This window comes from Triticum dicoccoides, chromosome 3B, assembly GCF_002162155.2.
Source record: "Triticum dicoccoides isolate Atlit2015 ecotype Zavitan chromosome 3B, WEW_v2.0, whole genome shotgun sequence".
In the NCBI taxonomy this organism is placed as follows: domain Eukaryota; kingdom Viridiplantae; phylum Streptophyta; class Magnoliopsida; order Poales; family Poaceae; genus Triticum; species Triticum dicoccoides.
Genome location: NC_041385.1, coordinates 11157767 through 11175717, shown reverse-complemented (window position 1 = coordinate 11175717; position 17951 = coordinate 11157767). Strand labels below are relative to the sequence as shown.

The following is a 17951-nucleotide window of genomic DNA, read 5'->3' as shown; positions in this document are numbered from 1 at the left end:
ACGGCACCTGCATCAATGCACGTAGCTCCGTCGTTGTCAATCACCTTTCTCTTCTTGGTCCACCTCTGGCCTTGCCTCCATTGAGAAGTTGAGGTCCTCAATGCCAATGTGATCTTTCACGGTCGAACCAGTGAAACTTTTAGAACTCTTCCACTGGCAAATCATGTTGCACACTATGTCCAAGTGCGATGACCTCAACAAAAGAAAAATAAAACAAGTTACATTCGAGGGATTTCCTTGGGTACTTGGTGTGCCCTTGTGTCGGCGTCAGAGTAAAGGGATTGGAGGCCGGCGCATGTTGTGAGGGGGGAAGATGAGGCGGCCTACGGGTCAGCGGCTCTGCCAGTTTCTTCTTCCTCTTCAACAGTGCAGTGGTCGGAGCTAGATGCCAGGTAGCAGGAGGGTGGCCGGCCGATTATTTTCGGTTCGCCAGGAAAATAAAAACACCAAAATGGTATCGGGGATGGGCCTTTAAATCGCCATGTCTGTTGGGCCCACAGAATTTTTTGGATGCCTCAAAAAAAACTACAGATTTTTTGGGATAGATTAGAGTTGGTCCTAAACCTGGAAACTGACCTAATCCTAAACATGCCAAATTTTATTGTCAAAAAATTCTTTGAACTGACCTAATCCTGAAAACTGGTAAACTATATATTTAAGTTGGAGAGACTGGCATGGTTTATAACTCAGAAATTGCAAACAAATGATTTTTAATGGAAGAGAACCCTAGATGACTTGTGTGGCTTACCCTGATGTCGATTACGTAATTACAAAATTGGGGTTTAGTGATGGGGTTGTGGTGCGGCGTCATTGTCTCGTGAGAAAATTCGTTGTAGCTCCACACCGGTTCATGTCATAACTTGTCGTCAAGATTTGATATTTCCTTCCTCATCGGCTCCATCTTATGGTCGTTCGGTCTTTCTTTAACTTTACTAATAAGGACCAGTAATTATGACAGATTGGTTCGGTACGTACTTACTATTTTGTTTTCCCCCTTTCACAATAATCATGTGATGAGGTTTTTATTAGCCTACGATGGATCATATAAAATTATTATTATTTATAATGAACACTTTTACTTATTTATGGTTCAATGTTTCATTAAATCGTAACTAGTTATTTCACTTAAATTCTAGTGTACACTATTAAGTATTATTTATTTCAATTGTATATGACAACTGACATAATTGTGTTTGTGATACTAAAACTTGAATTATGCTATTTATAAAATTCAAATATCAATTCTTACAACAAGATACACCGATGCTAAGCTAGAACAATGTTTGCATGTGGACATAATGTTTTTCCGAATATACTTTTGACATTTCACTAATCTAAGAAAATCATCTATAGAAGGATGTCAAAATGACATTTATTGAACAAACAACTTGTGCCTATCATGTTTATGTTTTGTTCGTGCCTATTTTAGCATATTTAAATATGTTAATAGAGAGTTCTACATTGTACAACCTAATCAATATCGTCATAGGGTCTGCAGTAAAAGATTATCTATATTCACTAATACATAAATGTAAAACATATGAGCTCTCAATAAGTGGTTGACCCTCGAATCTGTATTCACCCTCACTAGTTAAGAGCGGTCCACTACTACAGATTGACCATCTATTGTGGTTACTTAATCTCGCCACCAGCGATTAAGCCGCTCGTCAATAAGCAGATGTTGGCCTACTATTATGTCCTAAGAGTATCTATAATTATAGTGTTCATGCTATATTCCTACCATTCTTTGCAATATTTAAAGTTTATTTGGACTAATGTATTAATAAAGTTTCTGGTGCGAGTTTATGTTTTTTTTAGTGTTTTTGGTTTTACGGAAAATGGATATTCTCCATCGCGGGGAAATTAAAATCAAAATATGAACGGAGTTTAAGGACCAGAAGAGACTAGAAGCTAGAAGCCTAGGCCCTAGGGGGCATGTGCATCTAGGTGCAGGATGCCCAGAGTGGGGCCCTGAGCCCACCAGGTTTCCTTATCTACCTCTGCCCCCTTGGCTCCCCTTGGGCTTATATATAGCCAAACAACTCAAGAAACATTTATCGTGCAATTTTTTGCTGATGCCACTTAGCGGTCCGAGGCGATTTGATCTACAAAATCCTTCTAGGTACTCTGTCGGAGGGGGAAATCATCACCATCTTCATCGATATCAATCATTGTTGCTCCCATGGTGATGTATGGTGCGCCCGAATGCGGTGATGAGTAGCCACGGGTGTGACGAGGTAGACATGGAGAAGTTGTTGTTCATCTTTGTTGTGCCGCCTACGTATGTTTTGGGCTGGGACAGCCAAGGAGATGTTCCTCAAGATCTACATTGACAAGATGTGATTCCGATCTAAGTTTAATTAGAATTTGTTGAAACGGGAGTAGTACTTGATTAATAAGTAACGATGGCTTTTTAATGCTAGGGTAATAGCATGCGCGACAACCAGTATTTTGTTGTACCTGGTTTTTGGTAAGTTGTAGCCAGCATAGCGGCGACTATTCAAATTTATGTTGTTCAAACATGCATCCTACAATGTGAGGCAAACATGGCTACCCATTAGGCCATTACTATGCTAAACAGACTAGTAAAGTTGCTCGAAGACGATGCCCCGCGATGTATTACTGCCGAGTAATCAATAAAGCTTTTGAATTAAAAATAAATAAGGACATGCATCCTACGATGTTCCTCTTGCTAGTCACCGACACCACACCTGTGCTCCTCCACCCGCAGCAGTTTGTCGACGCCTTGGAGATAGGTCTCGTTACGGTCTCACAGTACCCATGCATAGCACAATGTTATATCCTCCTCCAACTTGCAATTGCTCAATCTTCCAAGCTTGTTCTTCATGTTGCAATCTCGACCTCAACCACCTTTCTCCTCTTGGTCCACCTCTGGCCTTGCCTCCACCGAGAACCTGAGGTCCTCAATGCCATTGTGATCTTTCACAGTTGAACCAGTGAAACTTTTAAAACTCTTCCACTGGCAAATCATGTTGCACACTATGTCCAAGTGCGCTGACCTCAACAAAAGAAGAAGAAAACAAGTTGCATTCAAGGGATTTCCTTGGGTACTTGGTGTGCCCTCGTGTTGGTGTCAGGGTAAAGGGATCGAAGGCAGGCACATGTTGTGAGGGGGGAAGATGAGGCGGCATAGGGGTCGGCAGCTCTGCCGGTTTCCTCGTCCTCTTCAGCGGTGCAGTGGTCGGAGCTAGATGTCAGGTAGCAGGAGGGTGGCCGGCCGATTATTTTTCGGTTCGTCAGGAAAATAAAAACATCAAAGAGGTATCGGGGATGGGCCTTTAAATCGCCATGTTTGTTGGGCCCACAAGATTTTTTGGATGCCTAAAGAAAAAAAGTACATATTTTTTTGGGATAGATTAGAGTATGGGAGCTCCTAGTCAGTGTTGCAGGCCCGTTAACGAGCTGGCGCCTGCAGCGTTGCTGGCATGGGCCGGCCCAACGCGCGTTTGCAGTGGGAGTTGTTCGCTTTTGAAGTAAAAAAGCAATAAAACATGAGGATAGCTAGGGATTCGAACTCTGGATCGTTTTGTTGCGAGTGCACCACACTAACCACCAGAACAAACTAACTTTGTTGTCTTCTACAAGAAAACAGTTCTAGTTAACCTTTTCGTGCAGTAAAACATTAATATATACTCAATATAAATTATCTCAAAAAAGAAAACGTAAATTCGAAAAAAAGTTCATCAAATTTTAAGCAAAGTTCAAAAAAATGAAAAAGTTTCATCGATTTTGAAGAAAAAGTTCATTGAATTCGAAAAAAGTTCACCAAATTCGAAGAAAAGTTCATCGGATTCGAAAAAAAGTTCATCGAATTCAAAAAAAGTTCATCGCATTTAAAAAAAGTTCATCGAATTTTAAAAAAGTTTATCAAATTTTAAAAAAGTTCATCGAATTCAGAAAACGTTCGCCAAATTTGAAAAAAGTTCATGTAATCTGGAAAAAGTTCATCGAAATCAGAAAAAGTTCATCGAATTTGAATAAAGTTCATGTGATCTGAAAAAGTAAAACGATTTAAAAAAGCATGACATTCTTTTAAAAACTCACGCATTAAAATAGCAAAAAAAGAAAGAAAAAAGGGAAAAACGAATAAAACCGTCAAGAATTCGTGAACCAGAAAAAACAAAATAAAAAGAAAGAGCGACTGAACTTAGCACACAACAAGCGCGATGTCGTAGTGGTTGGAGCGCAGCCATCGTAAGGAGTCCGGCGTGGGTTCGATTCTCAGTTCTCTCACTTTTTAACGTTTCCGCAAAACTAAGTGGGCCGGCCCAGCTTGGACTGCTGCAGGCGCCCGTTTGCAAATTGCACTGTAACGGGCGCCTGCAGCGCTAAATAGGAAAACCCTTAGAGTACTACGCTCTTAAACCTGGTCCATGCGCACCCTTATCTCCTCTTGCTGCCTCATACTCGACCCAAAGAGATTCCCTCGCTCTCACACACCAAGTGATGCTGGCCACCTCGCCGCGCCAATGGCATCCATCCCCTCCCTCGCCGTCTCCGGCGCCGCCACTGCCGTCGCTGCCAAGCCCCCGCCGAGCTCCGCCGGCTTCGACAAGGTGACTTCCCCTTCTATGTTTCATCCCCCTTCTTCTCTGGACCAAGAAAGATTGCCGTGTGCTTCGCTTCAGCAGGACTCATTGTTTTTCCTTTCACCATTGCATATTTGCAGGGCGGTTCTCATCAGAGGAGCACCCAAGCAGCGGAAAATGGCAGATTGGAGACCGAGAGCCCCCCTCGGCCGCTAGATGCCCTGGAAGCAATGAGCATGCTGAAAGACGGCCGGACGGTGCAGTCAGCGATGTACGTGCCTCTGCTTCACCAGTGCGTCCAAGCCAGCGACCGAGGGGGCCTCCGCACCGCCAGGGCCCTGCACGGCCACATGGCGAAGACCGGAACCGTCGCGGACATGTTCGTGGCGACGTCCCTGGTGAACGTGTACATGAGGTGCGGGGCGAGCCGGGACGCGCGCAGCCTGTTCGACGGAATGCCCGACAAGAACGTGGTCACCTGGACGGCGCTGATAACGGGCCACACTCTCAACTCCGAGCCGGCGCTGGCGCTGGAGGTGTTCGTCGAGATGCTCGAGCTGGGGAGGTACCCGTCGCACTACACGCTGGGCGGCATGCTGAACGCGTGCTCTGCCGCGCGCAGGATCGACCTGGGCCAGCAGGTCCATGGCTACTCGGTTAAGTATGGGGCCGATACCATCACGAGCATGGGCAATTCACTCTGCAGGATGTACTGCAAGTCTGGAGACTTGGAGTCTGGCCTGAGGGCCTTTAAGGGCACCCCTGACAAGAATGTGATCACCTGGACGACGATGATATCGTCCTGCGCCGAAGATGAGAACTACCTGGAGCTTGGGGTGAGTTTGTTTCTTGATATGCTCGAGGGAGGGGTGACGCCGAATGAGTTCACGTTGACTAGCGTCATGAGCTTGTGTGGCACGAGGCTGGATATGAACCTCGGCAAGCAGGTCCAGGCTTTCTGCTACAAGGTTGGGTGTGAAGCGAATCTTCCGGTGAAGAACTCCACAATGTACCTCTATCTCAGGAAAGGCGAAACGGACGAGGCAATGCGGTTGTTCGAAGAGATGGACAGCAGCAGTATTATCACGTGGAATGCAATGATCTCCGGGTATGCTCAAATCATGGACTCGGCAAAGGATGACCTCCATGCTCGTTCCAGAGGGTTCCAGGCACTCAAATTATTCCGTGATCTCGTGAGATCTGAATTGAAGCCAGACTTGTTCACCTTCTCAAGCATCCTGTCAGTATGCAGCGCCATGATGGCCTTGGAGCAGGGCGAGCAAATCCATGCAAACACGATAAAGACTGGATGCCTGTCGGATGTTGTTGTGAACAGCGCGCTGGTAAACATGTACAACAAGTGCGGATGCATCGAGTGCGCGACCAAAGCCTTCGTCGAGATGCCAACACGGACACCTGTCACGTGGACCTCTATGATTTCAGGGTACTCGCAGCATGGCCGGTCCCGAGATGCGATACAGCTCTTTGAGGACATGATATTATCTGGCGCCAAACCAAACGAGATCACATTCGTAAGTTTGCTGTCAGCCTGCAGCTATGCTGGTTTAGTCGAGGAGGCTGAGCGCTACTTTGACATGATGCGGAGTGAGTATCATATAGAGCCTCTTGTGGACCATTACGGGTGCATGGTTGACATGTTCGTGCGATTGGGCCGGCTGGATGATGCATTTTCCTTCATCAAGAGAACAGGCTTTGAGCCGAACGAGGCCATCTGGTCCAGTTTGGTAGCTGGATGCCGGAGTCATGGGAACATGGAACTTGCTTTCTACGCCGCTGATAGGCTCCTTGAGCTCAAGCCGAAAGTGATTGAAACATATGTCTTGCTGTTGAACATGTACGTGTCTACTGGTAGATGGCGTGACGTCGCCAGGGTGCGGAAACTGGCCAAACATGAAGATGTCGGGGTTCTCAGAGACCGTAGCTGGATTGCAATCAGAGACAAGGTGTATTTCTTCAGAGCTGATGACATGACTCACCCACAAGCTACAGAGTTGTATCTATTATTGGAGAATTTGCTGGAAAAGGCTAAGGCCGTAGGGTACGAACCGTACCAGAATGCTCCTGAGTTATTATCTGACAGCAAGGAGGGCGACGAGGACAAGCCTGCTGCTGCTGCAGGTTCACTAATAAAGCACCACAGTGAGAGGTTGGCTGTTGCACTGGGGCTGCTCAAAACACCTCCTGGTGCGACAGTCCGTGTGACCAAGAACATCACCATGTGCAGGGACTGCCACAGCTCTATCAAATACTTCTCACTACTCGCAAACAGAGAGATTGTTGTCCGGGACAGCAAACGGCTTCACAAGTTCAAGGATGGTCGGTGCTCGTGTGGGGATTTCGGTGGTGCGCTCCTCCTGTGATGCCGAAAAATCTCATGCGCACCGCGCTATTCTATTCCGAGAACATGACAATTTTTTGCATTGGAAACAGGTTTGACTTACTCTGAAGAACTTGTTTACTGCAAGCTACCATGAGATGTCCGTTTGTTTGTAGATTTTTGTATGAAAGCATGATTTATTCAGTCGGCATCGGTGACATATGAGTATATATGACCATGCATAAACCCAGTCAGATTTCTGTCTGAGGTATGCTCACATCCTTAGCACTGTAGGACAGTGAATATCTGTGTAACTGTTGTAAATGCTGGCATATTAGGGTCAGGTTTCATTGTTTTAATTCACTCATAATGCTTACTCAAATTTTGAATTCTCTGGCCCATAATTTGAGTGGAAGCATTGTGCATGTATCAGTTTTGTTGTATCATACACACTTTGTGAATTGTAAAGATTATTTGTAGCGTATCTACAAATAATTGGAATATATACACACTGCGAAATCTTTCTGTTCGTCATTGTTTGGAAATCCCAAACAGGGAGTATTCTGTTATCTAGCATTCACTGGTTGCTCAGGAAATCTGATATATATGGACAGCTGTAGTGTTAAGCTCATCTCTGTGCAGAAACGGTTAAGAAAAAGGGAAAGAACATTGTGTTCCTTGCCGTGTTGACATGTTATTTTTGCAGCAGGGGAGGTAGGGTGGCTTGGTGCATCTTACTGAGGTGAACTTTCGTCAAACTACTAGGAATGGTTACCTTACAAAATAAGTTCTTTTAAAATTGGAGGAATATTGATGTGTGTTTAAGTAAAAGTATGGATGTTGTTATTATATACCTCAAGTTTCTGAGCTAAACTAAAACGGCTGTAACCTGAACTCTGAAGCATAAAAATTGGCTTCAACCATTTCAATGGCATATGTACAATCCGTCAGGTCTGGTTAGAACAGCATCAGATGTAGATATGCATGTCAACCTATCTATAATGGGGATGTTTCCCTATCGCTCATTTCCACACAGGCCATTTCGATTGCTCCTGGTTTACTTTCTGGGCATTTTCACATGAATTAGGATATGTCTATTCCTCCATGTACTCGCCAAGTGATGCATACTTCAGGGTTAGCATGTTGTTCATCATTTTGGTTGTATTTCATTCAAGTTAATTTCAGCATATTTACCAATTCATACATTTATTGTTTCATCTCTGTTCCTCAGTGAAACTGTTGGGCATGACATATGTCCGTCTTGCCACGAGAAGCTCTTCCCACGGTCTACAATCGCTCCTACATGGTAGAACATGTCAATTAATCCATCAAAGTTGCTTGCTCCAGTCCCATGGCAACCGTGGATGCACTAAAAGGATAACCTACTACCAGAAAGAAGACCACGAGAAGGGTTGCCCACATGCGCCATGCTTCTGCCCTGAAACGAGTTGTGGCTTCAGCGGACCAACGGTGGTGCTTCTGGGCCACTTGTCAGGCAAGCAGCAGTGCCACTCCAAATTCATGTACAACAAGTTGATCGAGGTCCACATCCAGCTGGGACCAACCGTCCTCGCGGGCGAAGACATGATGTGTGCTCCTTGTCGGTGTCATCCCCGTTGACATGCCCGCATGGGGTTGCTTTTGACAGGTGAGTACTTCTAAGTCTTGATTTTTGGACGTGTAGAACTTGTGTTCTTTCAACAGATCTCTATTTTTGGGAACTGCAGTGATGTTCTATCTGATTGCAGAGCACGGTTTGTACTCGGGGCAAAATTATTTGCCTGAAACTGTTTAAAGGTATTACACAATACATTACCCCTCAAAAGAAACTACACAGGCTTTTTTCTGTCACTTGTGCCATCTTACGAGGTAGACAGTCCAATTTACTAACACTGAACCTACATCAGGCTTTTCACATCCTGAGAATGTTGGCTGTTCAAATATATTCAGAGTTAATGCCACATTTGTCCTTAGGTTTCTTCAATAAGATTCATTGTACGATTAGTCAATCTAGACCATTGAAACTGGATTGTAATCTTAGATAGTAACTCCATAGTTTCAGAAGAAAAATATTAGTTCTACACTTTTGATATTGCCTGGCACTGTCAGGTACATCTCTATCAGTTACATCTTCTATCAGATGAAATCTTTCGAGTCCTTATTATCTACAGGCAGGTCGAAGAGTCCCGGGAGATGAGCGTTGGTGAGCTTGGTCCTGCTGGTGATCCCGCGCGGCTTCTTCCTGGCCTTCTCCGGCTCCGGTTGCCGGCCATGGATCTGCTCAGCGGCACGCCTCTTGGCCGTGTCGGTGGCCGGCTTCTCGCCGTTCTTCCGGAGCTCCTTCTCGACGTCCACCATGTTTACCGGCAGCTTGATGTCGTGGAACATCTTCTTGAGCTTGGCGTCCACCTCCATCCTCGACCTCGGGTCATCCGGGTAGGCAATCATGTCTCTCTCGACCGGCAGCAAAAAGATGTCGCCTGAAGATTTCAGGGCCTGCAGGTCTTCCAGCACGGATGGATACGCGTCCTCCACCTCCGACGCCGGGAGGCCGTCGGGGAAGCTTCCGACGAGCGAGAGCAGCTCGTCTTTGCCCCTGACGTCGTGCGTGCGCTTGTACGAGTAGCGCTCCCCGTCGAAGCGCACCTTGGGGTTGTTCCTCAGGCGCTCGGCGATGGCGCCATCGATGTCGACGTAGGTTTTCTCGTTTATCTGGTGCGCCGTGAGAGCTTCCCTCGTCCTCTCGAGCAGCGCGATGACATCTCTGATCTGTTTTCCGACGGGGGACCTCCTAACTTCATTGATCTTCTGTAGGCGTGCTGTGTCATCGGAGAATCTGATCTGTGCTCCGGCGGCCAACTTCCTCGCGGTGTTGGTCTCTTTTAGCCGCGCCGTGTCGTCGGAGATTCTGACGGCAGGCACTGGCGGCGATGGTTTAGCCGCGGGCCTTGGAGTTGGAGCTGCACCGGGTTGCTGCTGGGACGGCGACGGCCTGGTGGATGATGATGAAGAAGAAGTTTTTGCTGCGGCGATGGCGGATAGAGCCGCCTGGTTCCTCTCCTGCTGCAGCTTGAACCTGGCGAGGCCATCGTTCAAGGCCATCGGTGCGTGGGTCAGTCCTTGATCAAGGAAAGAAGATGGTCGGAGCAGTACGGCGGCGAAGCGTTTGAAGCGCGCTGCAGACGGCGACGGTAGGCAGCCCTGCACGAGAGTATATACTCCTTATTATAGACGGATGAGAGGAGGCAGCGACACGGCTTCGGATTCAAAATAAACGGAGTAGACGGCTTCGTGTGCAAGACGGTTAAGGGCCCGTTCCTTTGGTGGCATTTTTTGGAAGCCAACCAATTTTTTGTATAAGCCTAGTACTACTAGTTAAGTCTTAATTAGTCGAACCAACTTGTGGTTGGATGGTTAGAGGGACTGTGGTATCCCCAGCCCATCAGGGTTCAAATTCCGGTGCTCGCATTTAGCTCAGTCTTTCGGAGGTGCTCATAGGGGTAGGGTGTGCGTGTGTGCGTTCATAGAGATGAGTGTATGCGCGTGTATATGAGCGCTTGTGTCTGTACTGATGTTCAAAAAAAATTAAGTCTTAATTAAGAGGTTTAAAATAAATACATTTGGTTAAGCTTCTACAATAGACTAGGCAGGGTGCAGCTTATTCTAGAAACCAGCAAAAGAACTGGCCCTCGCAAGAGCTATATCTCGCTTATAGCGAAATAGAAGCTCTCGCTTATTGCGAGATAAAAGAAGGTCTCGCCTCATACATCAGGTTTTCCACTTGTTTTCTAGGTTCTTTTCTTTTTATTTTTTCTTTCTTTTCTCACCGGTTTTCGTTCTTTCTTTTTTTCACTGGTTTTTTTCTTTGTTTCTTTCTTCGTCACTGTTTTTTTTCTTTCTTTTTTCACTCGATTTTGTTTGTTTGTTTCACATATTTCAGCGGTTTTCTTTGTTTTTTTCTAGGCTTTCACCATTTCCATTCATTTTGCATTTACATGAAAGCAATACTCTAGCCATTGAGTTAAGTAGGCAATTTATCACCACAAAGGAAGACCCATTACTTTGATCGATTATATATTGAATCCCTTTTCTAAGCAATACCTCTCTGTTATTGGTCTGTTTTATACTAAATAGTAAACAGATACAGATCAAAATGATATCCTCTTTGTTTTTTCTCTTCTTTCGTTATTTTTCTTTGTTTTCCTTTGGTTTTCTCTTCTTTCGTCATTTTTCTTTGTTTCAATCTCGGTTTTCATTCTTTTCGCATTGGTTTTCTTCCTTTTTAATTTCTTTTTTCTTTTTCTTTCTTTTTATTGCATCTTGGCTTGACCTGCCTACACACTAAATGTGATTTATGAGCAAAACTTAGACATTCTTTTAATATAAAGAAAATTACAATTAGGTGCTTGGTGGCATGAATTAAGTTTGAGCTATTACAACTCGCAGTCCACATCAAATGCCTTTAAAAATTATCCATATCTAACTGCAATTTTAACATGTTATATATAGAATTTGATCAGAAAAAAGTGTAGAATCTAAATATGATGTTATTTTAAATGTTAACTATTTTTAAAATGCTATTCTGGGTGCAACCTTAATCAATAACGTATGTTTTATCTTTCTTTAGTACCAGTGCTAATCAAGATTTAAAATGAACACTTTAGCCTAACCAGATTGGAGACAAAAGATACCATCTATAATCACGCATGCTCGCCTCGGCAAAACCTCATAGGAAAAAAACCACCACAAAAACAAACAGGAAAAAACAGTCAAAACCACCACTAAAATAAATGAGGAAAACCCATCGAAACTACGGCAGAAACAAACAGAAAATACCACGCGAAAAAGCCAGACAAAAACTTCCTTGAAAAAACCGCTCCCCTAAGACCCATATTGGGTCAGCCCATCTGCGTTGCGAGACCTACTTAGGACATGAAACAGGCGACATATAGCTATGGCAAACTTTACCGCTTGTAAGAAGTTTGAATTTACTGAGATGGGCCATAATTGTGGGATCCAAATCATGAATTTACGAGACGGCCCAGATGCGATCCAATCACTATTTACAGTTCAGTCCTTGTCAACGGCTCAATGAACTCTCGGCTACATCCATGTCTAGATGTTGCTCCAAGCTTACAAGACAAATCAACACATTCCAGTAGGGTATTCTATCTAAAGTCATCCTTGCTATCATTCCACTTCCAGAAAATTATCAAAAACTTATCCAATTACCCAACTCCGACAAACAAAATAGATCTCCTCAGTTGTCGGTACCGGCGCCATTCGAGCCAGTATCGAGTTCATGATGAAATAGGAGGTGCAGGCTACTTGAGGCAAACGAGTCGGGTTTTCCACTTATTTACTAGGTTCTTTTGTTTTTCTTTTTTCTTTCTTTTCTCACCGGATTTCTTTCTTTCTTTCTTTTCTTCACTGTTTTCTTTCTTTCTTTCTTTCTTTCTTTCTTTCTTTCGGTTTTGTTTGTTTGGTTCACATATTTCAACGGTTTTCTTTGTTTTTTTTAGGCTTTCACCATTTCCATTCGTTTTGCATTGACATGAAAGCAATACTCTAACCCTCCTCACTTCATTGATCTTCTGTAGCCGCGCTGTGTCATCGGAGAATCTGATCCGTGTTCCGGAGGCCAACTTCCTCACTGTGTTTGTCTCTTTTGGCCGCGCCGCGTCGTTGGAGAGTCTGGCGGCAGGCACTGGCGGCGATGGTTTAGCCACCGGCCTTGGAGTTGGAGTTGGGGAGGGTTGCTGCTGGCACGGCGACGGCCTGGTGGATGATGACGAAGAAGTTTTTGCTGTGGCGATGGCGGATAGAGCCGCCTGGTTCCTCTCCTGATGCAGCAGCCTGAACCTGGCGAGGCCCTCGTTCAGCGCCATCTGGAAGCAGAAGCAGGGAGCACCGATCAATCAAGAGTTTCTAGATTCTGGCCAGGCCACCCTCGTTATACACACAAGACGGAGGAGGAAGAATAAGGAGGGTGTATGATGGCAGGCAACACAGTACCGTCTCGGCCTCAAATTCAAATCAAATCTGCAAAAGGTCGGCGCCGGTCAACTGGGCCTACACATTTTTGGTCCATTGCCCATCATCGCCACTCTTATTCTCTGGAAGACAGTTAAGGCCCGTGGCCACATAAAAAAAAAGGTCAAGGCCCATGTCAGATTAAATTCAACATTTGAAGGTTCTTGTACCTAGTTCTAAACCATGCCTAAAAAAATTCCTATTCCTAAACCGCATATACAATTATACATATAAATATTACAAATTGCATGATACTAAAATGTGAGTCATATGTCATAAAAAAGTACTCTATGTCATTAGATGCACATTTCAAAGAACTTTTTGATTATATGTTTTGATGACATATAACCCATATTTGTTGACCAAAAATTATAAGTCAAAGTATGACACGAAAAACAAAGTCGCCTTGTATATAAAAACAGAGGGAGAGTATTAAAATGGGAAGGAGAACACTGATTTGGACTTTAGGGAAGGGGGGTTAGAGAAGGAAGAAGAGGAAGGAGCGAGCTCTGTCCGGGCGGTACACCAAGGCGTACAGCGGGCACCTGAGCGTCCCCATGTTGATCACCCAATACCTCGCCCCGAGCCTGTACACGGTCTGGATGGCCGACGGGAGCCTCTCCATGAGATCGGGGACATAGGCCTTGACTTGCTCTGTGGTCATGTCATGTTACCTACGTAGCCCATGGTGAGGTCATTGGCACCGATGTCGAAGGTGTAAAGCACCTTGGAGATCACAAGTGCTCGGGTTCCGGCAGGATCTCGCGGTAGATTCCACCCATGTTATTGTAGATGAAGTGGCTCCTGACGATGAACTGCTGGAATTGCCAGATGCGCTCCAACTGTGCGGGGAACACCCCTGTGCTCCAACTGCTTAGATGCGATCCAATCACTATTCTCGAAGGGCTGAAGCCGATCTTTATTAAGGTAGAAATTAGGGAGTACAGGGAATCACAACCAACAATGCAGAGAATGTGTTGAGTGTGTCATCAGGTACAAGCATGAAGCATCATACATGCTGAATGAAACAGCCAGCTGCTTTCAACATCCTAAAATCCTCTAGGACAGACTCGAAAACTTCCTGAACCGAGCTAGCAACAAAGTGAAGGTTCTCAAGTTCCTTTCGATCCAAGTATATTTTTAGTCCCTCAACTCTCTTGATAATATAGAAATGGTCCCTCAACTTCAAAACAGTAAAACTTAGTCCCTCAATTTTTCAAACCAGATAAGTTTAGTCCCTCATACCACTTATGGTTTCGTTGATCATGTGGGATGGTTTTGACCCTCGTGGCCGTGGCAGCTTCTGCGAGGGAAACGGCCTGCTGGAGCTTGGCCAGCGTTCACGCCACCTCTAGCTTGGTCACCGTACTCGCCACATTGAGCTTTGACGAGGCATGGGCGCCGGCCACGGCGAGGCCGATGAGGTCCTTGGCTGGCACCGCGTTTCATTGACATTAAGCTGAACACCACGGTACAATTTATTTTGCATCGCCATATTTTTCTGGTTCCTCATATCAGTCGAAGCTAGCTACTACCAGGTTGATGGATTCCTCCAGGGTAAATCGATTATCTAGCATGCGTTGCTTGTGTACGTATGCATCTCTCTTCGTGTAGCGTATACTGCGGTACCTAGCTCGGAAAGAAATCGAGCTAGCCGTGCACCTTGCCGGAAAGGACGCGTCCCGGCTAGAAGTACACAAGTAACAGATGCATTCACGATTGGAGCCCGCGCGGACCGGGGCAGCCGCCGTCGTCCTACCGGCCGGTTTGAGATACTGTCCCTGTCCGGCGTCGGCGTCTCCTAGAACAACGGGGCTCGCCGCGTACCTCGCCTGTGGGCGCTACCGTGATGGGAGAGCTGTCCGCGTCCGGGCTTTGGCCCCGTCATGGTGATTGCAGCCACGTCCGGCAACACCACGTACGAGAGGCTGCTGCTGGATCAAGACGCCAAGAATGTGCCATGGACCCGTGCCTGGCATTGGTGCGGAGGAGGAAAAGAGCCGGTGTCGGCCCCCCTCCTGCTCAAGGTTCAAGCTACGACAAGGGCCGTGCAGCCACCGGCCACCGTGAGCTCCTCCCACCTCTCCATGTCTCTCCAATATCCCGATCTAAGTTGGCCTCAGCAGCAAGTAGCCGACGAGCGCAGGTGGCAGGAGCCCACGAGCCAGAGTGTGCACATCAACTATTCGATGAAATGCCTATTGCGTGGGAAAATAGAACGAAGAAGAGGTGATAGTCAACTCTGAATACTAGGGTCAAAACCATGCCACGTCATCAACAAAACCACCCGAGGGACTAAAGTTATCCGGTTTGAGAAGTTGAGGGACTAACCTTTACCGGTTTCGAAGTTGAGGGACGATTTCTATATTTTCGAGAGAGTTGAGGGACGAAAAATATACTTAATCCTTGTCAAATGCTCATCGGAACTCTCGGCTACATCCATGTATATATGTTTGCTCCAACCTTACAAGACAAAACAAGGCATTCCAGTAGGGTATTCTATGTAAAATTATCCCCAGAAAATTATCGAAAAATTGTCCAATTACCCAACTTCGACAGTTCCAATATAATATACTAGTAACTATAACCACATCGACACAGCTGACAAGAGTACAAATATAGAATGGAGTCTCAGAATTCTACTATCAGATTGAGTAAAGGTTTTCGAACTGAACGGCATACAGCTTCTCTAGATTCATTTCAGCTCGAGGTACACGGGAGAATCCTGGGGAGACCACACGGCGTCTGATACGAACAGCAACGCACCTGCCTGGTGCGTCCTCATCAGCCGCCCGACGCTCGGTGTCTCGCTGCCGGACACAGAGAGAATGCCAATCCGCGTATGCACTTCGATCTTGTACTTGAAATCCTCCTTTTCGATCGGGTCACTCACAAGGTGGATCAACGACAGCGCACGCCCCGACGGGATGCTCCGGTCGACCACAAGGAGAAACACCGCCCTGCTGCCTAGGGACACCAGGCGGGCTGGCTCGTCGTTGCGCATGCTCAGGGGGTAGAGGCTTCTGGCTGTGACGCGGGTGTACTGGATGGTAGCGTGCTCCAAGTTGATGTGGTCGCGCAGGGACCGGCCATGGTAGGGGTGGCAGCCAGCGATGGGGCAGTGGCATGGGGCGTGGAGGCAGGACTCTTCATGGGCCAGCTTCTCCGTGAACCGGATCGTCTCGGTACACCCGTGCCCCTGGAACGAGCACGGCATGGTGAGGCCGCCGAGGATGCGCCCCCAGGCGTGGCAGCCGGTGCGCTCCAAGGCACACAAGCCGCAACTACTGTGCTTCAGATCGGCGCAGCACTTTAAGCATGTGATATGGCCATTTGTGCACTGCAGACAAAAAGAGAGAAACAGGAACATAAAGTTGTTACTGAAACAGAACAAAAAACATACAAGTGTTACTGAAACAACACAAGTGCTGCTGCCAGATTTGTTACTTACAATGTACAGTAATTGTGATACAAAGCATAGCATCTTCGCAAATTTAGAGTTCATGTATCACTTGATAATGGCTTTCCAAACCTTTGGCACAAAGTCTGTTACTGCACATATATATGACTTTCATGGTAGTAACAGTTTGTTAAATCTGGGTTCTCTCGGTGATCCAGAGAGGCTAAAATTGATTGGCCACACAGGAGAAAAATACATATATACCCAAATTGGCTAGAGAACGTCCACAGGAGAAATGCATACCCAAATGGACAGAACGTCAAACACATAATGAAATGTGGTGTGGCCAATATGCCCACACATCTTAATTAATTTATAAAATTTCCTAGTAGAATCAGAATAAGAAGAATCTAGAATTCTACGACCAACGTACGTATTACAGGGACACCATAATTGATGCAAGAAGAGATTTGCTACAAGTTCACTATCAGAAACAATAATTGTGATACTCTTGGTGAAATCCAGACCAGCCACATGCTTTCAAACGTCAATAGCTCGTACACGGAGTTCAGTTGCACTCCTTTACCTGAAAAATTGGTGGAACCAACGGGCTGCAACAACCAGAGCACTCCAGCAACTTGGGGTTTACGTTGAGAGTGATCGCGGACACCGCAGCCTCGGCCTCCACCGTGACCTTAGCCTTCTTCCCGGAGCAGTTCTCCTCCGCCGAGGCCCTTTCCGCACCAGCCTTCTGCAGATTGCTCACGGCGAAATGCAAAGTTATTGATCAGTAATGCAAAAGATGGCTAAGGTAATGAAGCAAAAAAGAAAAGAAAAAAAAGTATGATCGAATTTTCAGAGATTTCAAGGTCCATTTTCGAAGGTTGGTACAGGAGACGTCAAAATGCCCAATTGGAAAATCAGGATTATCTTGGATCAGACAGAGTCAGACCATAGAAATCTGCAATAATCGCTCCAAATTGGGGATATTACGTGAGCGCACGCGCTCCACTCAATTTGCCCCCAAACCTTAAACCTCTGGCCACCGGCGCCCCTCGCCACCGCCACCGCCACCGCCACCTCCACGAGTTTGAGCGGAGGTGCCGGTGCCGCCTCCCCTTCCGCACCTCCGTCAGGCCACGATCACGCCAGCTTCCTCCTAAAGCGGGCAACCTACCAACCCATTCAGCTTTGCGCGCGGTGAATCGCGGCGGCGGTTGCAGGAAGAAAGACTGGACGGAGATCAGAGAGGGAAATGCGTGCGAGGTACTTCACCTTGTCCATGATGGATGGATGGACGATCGGTCGGTGGAGATCTCCCTCTCCCGGTCGCTGCTTCTGAATCCAGTTGCCGTCCCGTCGAGCTCTGCGATTTTTTAGCAGCAGCGGTTGTCGAGGGAGAACGAGGATCTGTTTCCCTTCTCCATACGCCAGGCCACTTTACCGAAAAAGGCTTTCGCCCCGCTTTATATACTATAAAGCATCGACCAACAACAACCCGGTACAAACGCATGCCACCACAGCACACGCACACACCCGAGGCAACATCCGCCAGGCCCCTTTTGCACCTTTTCTAGTCCAAATTAATAAAATAGAGCCCAAATTTATCTGGATTTTTTTAAATGTTTGG

General features: G+C 46.2%; 3 protein-coding genes across 3 annotated transcripts; 1 reads left to right on the top strand and 2 right to left on the bottom strand.

Annotated features, from left to right (window-relative positions):
• Positions 1–4433: 4433 nt before the first annotated feature.
• Positions 4434–7422, top strand: LOC119274356 (putative pentatricopeptide repeat-containing protein At5g52630). The gene is made up of 2 exons (XM_037555032.1): positions 4434–4577; positions 4691–7422. The coding sequence occupies exons 1-2, from the start codon at positions 4491–4493 to the stop codon at positions 6929–6931; spliced, it is 2328 nt and encodes a 775-aa protein (XP_037410929.1). The 5' UTR covers positions 4434–4490; the 3' UTR covers positions 6932–7422.
• Positions 7423–8122: 700 nt separating this feature from the next.
• LOC119274357 lies at positions 8123–10388 on the bottom strand. The gene has a single exon (XM_037555034.1). The coding sequence runs from the start codon at positions 9988–9990 to the stop codon at positions 9025–9027; it is 966 nt and encodes a 321-aa protein (XP_037410931.1). The 5' UTR covers positions 9991–10388; the 3' UTR covers positions 8123–9024.
• A 5059-nt stretch (positions 10389–15447) lies between these two features.
• LOC119280484 (putative E3 ubiquitin-protein ligase SINA-like 9) lies at positions 15448–17739 on the bottom strand. Its single transcript, XM_037561316.1, has 3 exons — positions 17597–17739; positions 16908–17072; positions 15448–16261 (listed from the first exon to the last, which is right to left on the bottom strand). The coding sequence occupies exons 1-3, from the start codon at positions 17603–17605 to the stop codon at positions 15617–15619; spliced, it is 819 nt and encodes a 272-aa protein (XP_037417213.1). The 5' UTR covers positions 17606–17739; the 3' UTR covers positions 15448–15616.
• Between the last annotated feature and the right edge of the window lie 212 nt (positions 17740–17951).

What these genes read in the sequence shown, in the direction of transcription:
- LOC119274356 (XM_037555032.1), top strand. Translation starts at nt 4,491, where the DNA reads ATGGCATCCATCCCCTCCCTCGCCGTCTCCGGCGCCGCCACTGCCGTC. An exon ending in GCTCCGCCGGCTTCGACAAG is followed by an intron (nt 4,578 to 4,690) that starts GTGACTTCCCCT and finishes GCATATTTGCAG; the next exon opens with GGCGGTTCTCATCAGAGGAG.
- LOC119280484 (XM_037561316.1), bottom strand. An exon ending in TGGTTCCACCAATTTTTCAG is followed by an intron (nt 16,262 to 16,907) that starts GTAAAGGAGTGC and finishes TTTTGTCTGCAG; the next exon opens with TGCACAAATGGCCATATCAC.
- LOC119274357 (XM_037555034.1), bottom strand. Translation starts at nt 9,990, where the DNA reads ATGGCCTTGAACGATGGCCTCGCCAGGTTCAAGCTGCAGCAGGAGAGG.